Source organism: Drosophila guanche, unplaced genomic scaffold (genome assembly GCF_900245975.1).
Source record: "Drosophila guanche unplaced genomic scaffold, DGUA_6, whole genome shotgun sequence".
In the NCBI taxonomy this organism is placed as follows: domain Eukaryota; kingdom Metazoa; phylum Arthropoda; class Insecta; order Diptera; family Drosophilidae; genus Drosophila; species Drosophila guanche.
The window spans coordinates 1,056,781-1,064,615 of record NW_022995753.1 but is presented as its reverse complement, the minus strand read 5'-3'; the positions used below and the strand labels follow the sequence as shown (position 1 = coordinate 1,064,615).

At 47.1% G+C, this 7,835-nt stretch overlaps 3 protein-coding genes across 11 annotated transcripts in view; 2 read left to right on the top strand and 1 right to left on the bottom strand.

Annotated features, from left to right (window-relative positions):
* Positions 1-594: 594 nt before the first annotated feature.
* LOC117588726 (protein kinase shaggy) overlaps positions 595-7,835 on the bottom strand; it is a 65,175-nt gene continuing 57,934 nt past the window's right edge. For 5 of the 8 annotated variants that reach the window (XM_034280194.1, XM_034280196.1, XM_034280186.1 and 2 more), the window contains one exon: positions 600-813. In XM_034280194.1, coding sequence (XP_034136085.1) covers positions 734-813 — 80 coding nt within the window. In that variant the 3' untranslated portion in view covers positions 600-733. Of the gene's footprint in view, positions 814-7,835 lie in introns of all 8 variants that reach the window. The other 3 variants (XM_034280191.1, XM_034280193.1, XM_034280195.1) reach the window with 2 other exon arrangements.
* On the top strand, positions 5,332-6,075 carry LOC117588739. The gene has a single exon (XM_034280216.1). It carries the CDS (start codon positions 5,377-5,379, stop codon positions 6,046-6,048), a length of 672 nt encoding a protein of 223 aa, XP_034136107.1. The 5' UTR covers positions 5,332-5,376; the 3' UTR covers positions 6,049-6,075.
* On the top strand, positions 6,259-7,496 carry LOC117588737 (protein dimmed). Of its 2 annotated transcripts, XM_034280213.1 has the most exons (3): positions 6,259-6,594; positions 6,659-7,111; positions 7,142-7,495. In XM_034280213.1, exons 1-3 carry the CDS (start codon positions 6,273-6,275, stop codon positions 7,453-7,455), a joined length of 1,089 nt encoding a protein of 362 aa, XP_034136104.1. In that variant the 5' UTR covers positions 6,259-6,272; the 3' UTR covers positions 7,456-7,495. The 2 variants fall into 2 exon arrangements, with proteins under 2 accessions (XP_034136104.1, XP_034136103.1); XM_034280212.1 differs by having other exon boundaries at positions 6,659-7,496.

Sequence of the window (7,835 nt, the reverse complement as noted above, 5' to 3'; positions counted from 1 at the left end):
ACGCCAGAATTTGCGCAGCGGTAAATAGCATGGCAATGAAATGTGCGAATGCGGAAGGAAATATATAAACGCACACACCCTCACCCATATACATATATGTATGTATGTATATGCTTTGTTTTTGTTACTCGAAATGAAAACATTGGACGAAAGTGCAGAATTGTACTGCTAGAAAAGCCCCAACAAACAAACACGTGCTCTCCAGTCAGAATTTCGTGGCCTAGAAATCTCGATCAAGCAGCCTGAGCTCGGTAGAAGAGAGCGGAGAGAGAGAGAGAGTAGAGCCCGGCCGCGTCGTAATTCATTTGCCCATTCGATGGGAAAATACATGCGAAGGCATATACCAACCAGTCAATGACGCAGTATTTATTTTTACAGACAACGGAAAATAAACAAACGACGATGACAAAAAAAAAGTAAATGGACAACCCGCTACAGCACAGCTACAGCGGGTAAAAGTAATCTATAGGTACAATACATCCATACATATGCATTTACATAGGTGTGTACACATGTACATACATAGGTACATATCTACTGTGTTATCAGCCTTGTGTCCTACATAGTACGAACCTGCTGCAATCCTACCGTTGTCGCTGCTGTTGCTGCTGCTTGTGTTTCTGCCTCAGCTGTGACGACGCCGATGCTGTTGCTTGCCACGGGCTGCGGCTCAGGCACGAACAACGCTTGGGTCTCCGCTTGGGCAGGAGGTGGTGGTCTGTGTAGGGATTTTCTACTGCTGCCGCCACAGCCAAAGGATGTCGAGGGTAACGACTGTTGTCGTCGTCTCTGTGGTGCTGCTTCTGGTTGCTGATTACTGGTAGATGCACTTGCAGTTGCAGTTGTTGCTGCTTCTGTTTCGATTAGTTCATGTCGCTGTGCCGCTGCTGCTTCACGAGTGCTTTGCGATGTCCTTCTGCTGGCATGCCTTGTTTGCGAGTTGCCCATCAAAAACTTCCACTCGTTCTAATCAATTCCGTAGTTTTTACCCGTTCTTTATTTGTTGTTGTTTATGCACACTCACACCGCACGCGCACTACACACCCACACACAAACACTCTTCTCTCTCTTTCTCACCACTCCGCTCGCACTCGCACTGAGGCCGAAAAAACGGAGGCACTCCAGTTGCGCAATCACTAAATTATATGGCAAAAAGAACACAAAACAAAATAACACCAGAGCGCTCTCACTCCAAATAAAACAATAAATGTAATCGTTTCGAGCAGTTTTAAGTTTTCTTTTATGTTGTTACTCTATTGTTGTTGTGCGAGTGGGGGATGTGAACAGTGTGACCGCGAACTTATCGATCAAATATACCGTCAGACTCAAAGATATGCCAAAATATACCTACTCATTTTTAAAAATATACCGTAAATATACCGTAGTCTTAAATCATATTCCTCGATTTTGATGTTCCATTTGATTTGACTAGCTTGTAAAGATTTTTAACACTAAAACAATAATTTAATCCGATTGAAGAATCAATTTGGAATCAAAACGAGTTGCTTGCCGAAAGAACACTCTTGTGTTTTCTTCCTTAAACCACCAAGTTTAGTTTTGCAAGGACTTCCTGCAAACGAGCTTGACTGGTTATGTATAGATCGTTCATAAAAGAAAAGTACGATCGCAGATCAGATTTATCAATATATTACTCCATAAAGTGATAGAATTTTACAAAATTGAAAAGTCGAAATTTGCTTTGCTCATGAAAAAGGCCAGTTCTCTAAGGTGTAATGGCTCTTTTCGCGCAAGTATATCTCTTAGAATATTATAGTATTTAAAAATACGAAACTTACCTCTGAGGTTTGTGAACCGCTGACATTTAAAAATCAAGTGTTCAGCATTTCCTATAACTTTGCATAGATCACCACTATCCGAGTCTGCAGCGTTGATCTTGAACAAAAAGGGCTTGTCGTTTGTGTGTCCAGTCATTAGTCTGTTTATTATTTTAATACTTTTTGCCTTCCATATGCAACTGTAGTGTCACGGTTTTTTGGGTATTTCTGGGATATACTCGACTAGATTCGTGCCCTTATTTCTACATTGTAGCTTATAGTCCTAAGAGCTTCTTTAATACCAAACTTGGTGTAAATTGTTTCTCCTTCATTTTGCCACAAAGTCTACTTTTTCGTTAATCCCAACTCCTTTCTGTCCAGGTACCCAAATAAAATCTAACTTATTATATTTTGTATATCACACAAACTATGTAAGAGTCTGTTTGCTTATGATTGATTGCTAATTGCTCCCAATTCATCACAAAAAATCACAGCTTTTTTACACCCGGTACTCGAAGAGTAAATATGGTATATTGTATTTGTGGTTCCTTGTTTTTTTTTATGTGCATTTCTAGTTTGTTTTTAATGATTCCATTTACAGTTTTGGCCATGACCGAAATCAGTGATATTGGGCGAACGTTTTTAATATCTGTAAGATCTTTATTTGTTTTGGGTATAGGTGTGATTTTTATGGAACGCCACTCCATCGGAAAGTCACAATATGCTATTTTGTTAATATAAAAACCAACTAACGCAGCTTTTGTCTCATCGTTCAAAGCATTTAACATTCCAGACGTAATTTTATCCAATCCTCCACAGGTACTTGTTCCTTTAGGAATACCAAAAACTCTCCCGCTTTTTCTTGATCAAATTTTTCTGTAGTTTCTGGGTGATGGGTTTTAAAATTATTTAAAAACCTCCACGCTTCTCTGCTGTTTGCATTTATGTTAATTTCTGTTATTTTACGGGCATAGCTGGTTTTTTTTTTTGCAATCTTTACTGCTTTTTCCATTTTATCATTGCCTCAACCGCCCTGCAGTACTTTTGAAAATAAGGTTCTGCATTTGCTTGTATTGGTGCGTCACGGAATTCTCTAAAAAGTTCAGCATGACTCTCATGCCGCCATAATTTTGATTTCAGATATGTTGCAGCTTTTATTTCGCTGCCCAAATTGTTTGTCAAACTTTCAATACTTCCATTTATTTTACCTATTTTTGTTAGTAGTATTTTCCTGGCAAGAAATCTTACAGCTTTCTCTTCTTTCCAGCCATATCAAAAACTATCGGATGATGATGACTGCCTCCCAGTAAAAATTGTTCGCATTTCCAGTTTTATATTTTGATTCCTTTCACAAAAGTCAGATCCAACACAGAGCCTACATTTGCAACGTAACATTTGGAAGCGTAAACAAATATTATAAGCTTTGACTGGTTTGGGGACAGTTCTAATTGGGGCTAGAGTCCGGTTTGGACATTGGAATCACTGCTGGCTTTTGCAAAGGATTTTGTTGATATTATTTTTCTTTTATTTCTATATATTTTCCATAGTCACAAAACGTTACAAAATTCCTGTGCAAGGTAAATCAACAACCTTCATGGATGCATTTTTAGCAAAAAGTAATGATTTTGATGGGTTTCAACCAAAATTATAATTGTTGATCAATTATTTATCGAGCAAACATTAATATTTATTTGAAAAATAAAACCATTATTTATTCTCACTTGAAAAGTAAAAAATTTTTCAGCAGGATAATTCTCTAATGAGAAATACTCATTCTACGCGACTTTTTTTATGTAAAATCGAGATGGGTCAATCTACCGGCCAATGGGCACGTCGACGGAAATTGAGGAAATTTAGCTTCATCTAATAATGTGTCGCATGTAAAAAACAAACATAAATGTCAACGATTGTTTTTCCACTGAAAAGTTGCCTTTGGCTGGTACCACGTCACACATTCAATTTGCTCAGATCATCGCATACTCGTAGCCCGATTTGTATGTATACTCTGTTCCAATAAACCAGAGTCAGAGTCCAGGCTCCCATTTTCCATAATCCAATAAATATATTTGATATTTATCGGACTACGGAATCGGCTTGCGGCGGCCTCCGGTAATTGAATTTTATTAATTGGTGACTCTGGCCAGACCTGCCCCCCACGTGTGACTCCGCCTCGAGTGGGTGTGAAAATCCATTTATCCCAGCCCTGCCCACACCCAAGGCAGCCACAGTGGCTGTCGGTCACGTGTGGTTGTTTGCCGACGCTTGCCTCTTATCAGTGTCGCCACACACGCGCCATTCCCCTGGCCCCCCACCCATGCCGCATGCACCCATTGTGGAAGCCCGTATGCTGCCACTGAATGATAAAGAATTAGCCACCAACCTGCTGCTAATTTGATTTTGATGCTCTCGACGGGTGGCGTTGACTTTTAACTTCTTTTTTTTTTTTTGGGTAGTTTTGATTTGATTGCCGCTAAGCCGCTTAGTGGCTGCCATTTGAGGGTTGCTCTGATCTGCCGCCCAGTGTATCTGCTGGTCTGTGTGTTTGATCGACTGAGAGTTGGATTAGAATTGGGTTCTCAGGATCCTGGCCGCGTTTAATGCCAAAGTGATGATGATTATGTGCATGTGGCGCGTGTGTCCCATGGAGAGCGACCTGCTCATGAATACACATTAGTGGCGATTAGAGGAGAGCAGCTGGACCCAAGTTGAAGACAAGTTGACCCAAGTTGAGCACCAATAACTTATTCACCACGCAAAGAAAGGGATGGAGATGGTGATATTGGTTCCGAAATTGGCTTCCCTCTGGTGAAGTAAGTAAATTCACCTTGAGCTCAACATTTCTTTCCAAGTTTGTGGACAAGGCTGTACACCGCTTCATCGGTCCGTGTGCAATGCCACTGGCCAATCGGCAATGCTTGCCCCAACCAGCTGCATGCAGACCATCAAAGTCAATTGATCTGACCAAAGATGGCACGAAGGGCTTAGCCTAGTCCACTGCATCCTGTTTTCCTGTTCCTGTCCACAAAATATAATTTTAACGTAGAAACGAAATTATTTTTGGACTACTTCTTGGAGCGCTTTGTGGGGGTGGCTGCTGGGTGCTGTGTGCTGGGTGCTGTCTGTCGTGGCTCCGCCCCCTTGAGTCGGCGCACTGTCAAGTGCTCCCTCCCCCACCCATCCTTTGCCTGGGTGGGGCAATTAGGCGTGGCATGGGCCGTGAAAATGTATCCATCCGCGTAGGCAAATTTCCGTTGAAATTTTCACGCTTTCTTCGGCAAAGTTTTGCCACAGCGAGTCCTTTTTTTTTGCAGTTTCTTTTGCCTGGTCCGAGACGAAGTCCAAGCGTGGCCCTTGGCTGCTGATAAGATCCAAGTGGATCCAACTGTAGACCCATGCCCATGCCCCTTTTTGGCATCCAAGTTGCCTGAGACTTTAGTGGCATTCAAGTGGCAAGGGAAGGAAAGTCGTCATTCAGTTTAGAACAATTTCTCGGAATGTTTCCCAAGTTTCTGCTAGATTAAATAAATTTTCGGTTCAATTAATTTCGCGCACACAATACACACACACACACACACACACACACATCCCCGCAGGCGCGATAATGATGAGCTACAGGAGCGCCATGAGGCACCAGAATGTGGTGGACGATTGCCAGAGGGTTAGCTGCAACAAGGATTCGAGCAGCGCTTACTCCGAGGCGCTGTCCGGTCGCTGTGTGATTGTCAAGGAGATTGTGCTGGGCTGCCGCATCGAGTGGAGCGACCCCGACATGCCGCCCATGTACGACCAGACCTGGTGCGTCTATCTGCGCCAGCAGGAGGGCAATGCCAGCATGGAGAAGTATGTGCGCCGCGTCACGTTCCGCATGTCGCCGCGACTGCCGATGCGCCTGCAGGTGGCGGACAGCGCCCCGTTCGAGATCACCGATGTGCTGGTCTCCGATTTTCCCATCGAGATGCAGGTGGAGTACACGGACCCAAAAATGACGGCCACCTCGTACGTGTTTCCGCCGCCCCGCCTCGCGGGACGCACGCCCGAGGAGACGACGGACAAGATGATCTTTGTGAATCCATCGGCGGACATGCGGCTCAGTCTGACTGCCAGCAGCAGTCCCGCCACACTGGCCGTGGCCACAGGCGCAAGCTCCAGCGCTTCCTCGCTGCCATCCAATTCCCGGGGGGCCAAGAAGGGGTTGCTGGCAGGGTTGGACGTGAAGAAGGCGGCGAAGCCAAAGAAGTCTGGAATGGCCGCCAAGAGGTTCAATATCCGCTAAGTTCCCCGTACCCCCGTCCAGGCTGGCCTCCTGCCCACCCCACCTTTTGTGGGTATGCAGCCTCGGTGTACTGGAGGGTTGTTTTCTGCCTCTGTAGTCCCGCCTCCTGCACACGGGGTTGATGGTTGCTGCCCAGTCGCTGCCTCGCAGACTCGCAGACTCGCAGACTCGTTGCTCGATGCTCATTTCACTGCTGAACTTTGTGCACTTCGGACGTACTGGACATGGCCTGGCTACCGAGCAGCTCGAACGGATCGGACAATGCGGATGAACGGAGCACAGCATCCAGTGCCAGCGCCAGCTCAGCCGCCGGCAGCAGTGGGCGGCGGGAGGAGGCCAACGGCTCGCCAAGGCCAGCAGCGGCAACTGCGGGGACACCACGCCAGCCGCCGGCACTGCTGCGGCATGCCACGCCCTATCTGCAGCCCAAGACGGAATCCATTTCGGATGGCGATGGTGACCTGTCGGACTTCTCGCTGAACGACACCGAGGAGGATGAGGAGGATCTGCGCGACTATATCGTGCTCAACGGCAATCAGGCGGATGGTAAGTTATGGCCCTGATCCCTGATCCCTGATCCCTTATCCCCTGCACTTATGCCTTCCCGCAGGCTGTCGCTCTTTGTCCAACTCCCCGCGCAGCGGCAGTGGCTGCGGCAATCCATTCACCAGCTCCCACACCTCGCCCTGCCGCAACGGACAGCTGACGGGCACCACGAATGGCAATGGCATTGGCAATGGCAACGGCAACGGCAGGGACTCTGCAGGGACTGTCGGTGGCGGTGGCGTCCGTAAGGTGTTCACCAACACCCGCGAGCGCTGGCGCCAGCAAAACGTGTCCGGGGCCTTTGCGGAGCTCCGCAAACTGGTGCCCACACATCCGCCGGACAAGAAACTGTCCAAGAACGAGATTCTGCGCTCGGCCATAAAGTACATCAAGCTGCTGACCGGCATCCTCGAGTGGCAGCAGCGCCACGACGGGCACGGCCACGGCCACGAGCAGAACAACAACGACAATCACATGGCCAATGGCCACGCACCCACAGCGGAGCACGTAGGAGAGGCAGCGGCAGCGGCAGCGGCGGCGGCGGCTACTCTGTCCGCTTTCCGGCACATCAAGTGCGAGCGCCTGGACGGACAGCAGCGCAATGACAATGGCAACGGCACTGGCAATGATCTGCTCATGATTGCCCCCGAAGCAATCATCAAAACTGAGCTGCAGCAGCAGCAGGCCACCAGCTACTCGGAGCCACCAGCAACGCATCCATCCGAGACCCGAGTTCCGGCCACAGTGAAGCCGACGGCAAGCGCCTCGTCCGGCGTCAGGAGTAGCAAGCGGCGAATCAAGCTGGAGGGCGGCCTGGGCCTGCCCACCGACCTGAGTGTGGTCAAGCGACGCAGGACATGAGGCTGAGAGGCAGCGAGAGGCAGTGGCAACCATCAGATAAATTATCTAATCGTATAAACACATAACAATACCAATCTTTTTTTTGTTGTTAAATAAATTCAAGTACGACCATAAGAAACGCGTATGTGTAATTGCCTCAGAGAGGGGCATCGGCAAGCGGCTCAAGCTTCACTTGGATTATTGAACATTCTCTGAATATTTCGCCATTCGGTAAATATCGCTAGTTATGTTGTAAGTCCCTCAGAATTCTCTAAGCCAAATGTGGTGCTGCTTTCCAGCTTTCTACTGCCTTTCGGTTCCACTGTGAGTCCATCGCTTCGACGCAGCTGGTTAGAGCATTCCAATCAACCACAATTGATGCGTGCAGGCCCAAGACCCTT

Excerpts from the sequence above, each read along its gene's own strand:
- LOC117588737 (XM_034280212.1), top strand. The coding sequence starts at position 6,273 with ATGGCCTGGCTACCGAGCAGCTCGAACGGATCGGACAATGCGGATGAA. Across the intron at positions 6,595-6,658 it reads CAACGGCAATCAGGCGGATG|GCTGTCGCTCTTTGTCCAAC; the intron begins GTAAGTTATGGC and ends GCCTTCCCGCAG.
- LOC117588739 (XM_034280216.1), top strand. The coding sequence starts at position 5,377 with ATGATGAGCTACAGGAGCGCCATGAGGCACCAGAATGTGGTGGACGAT.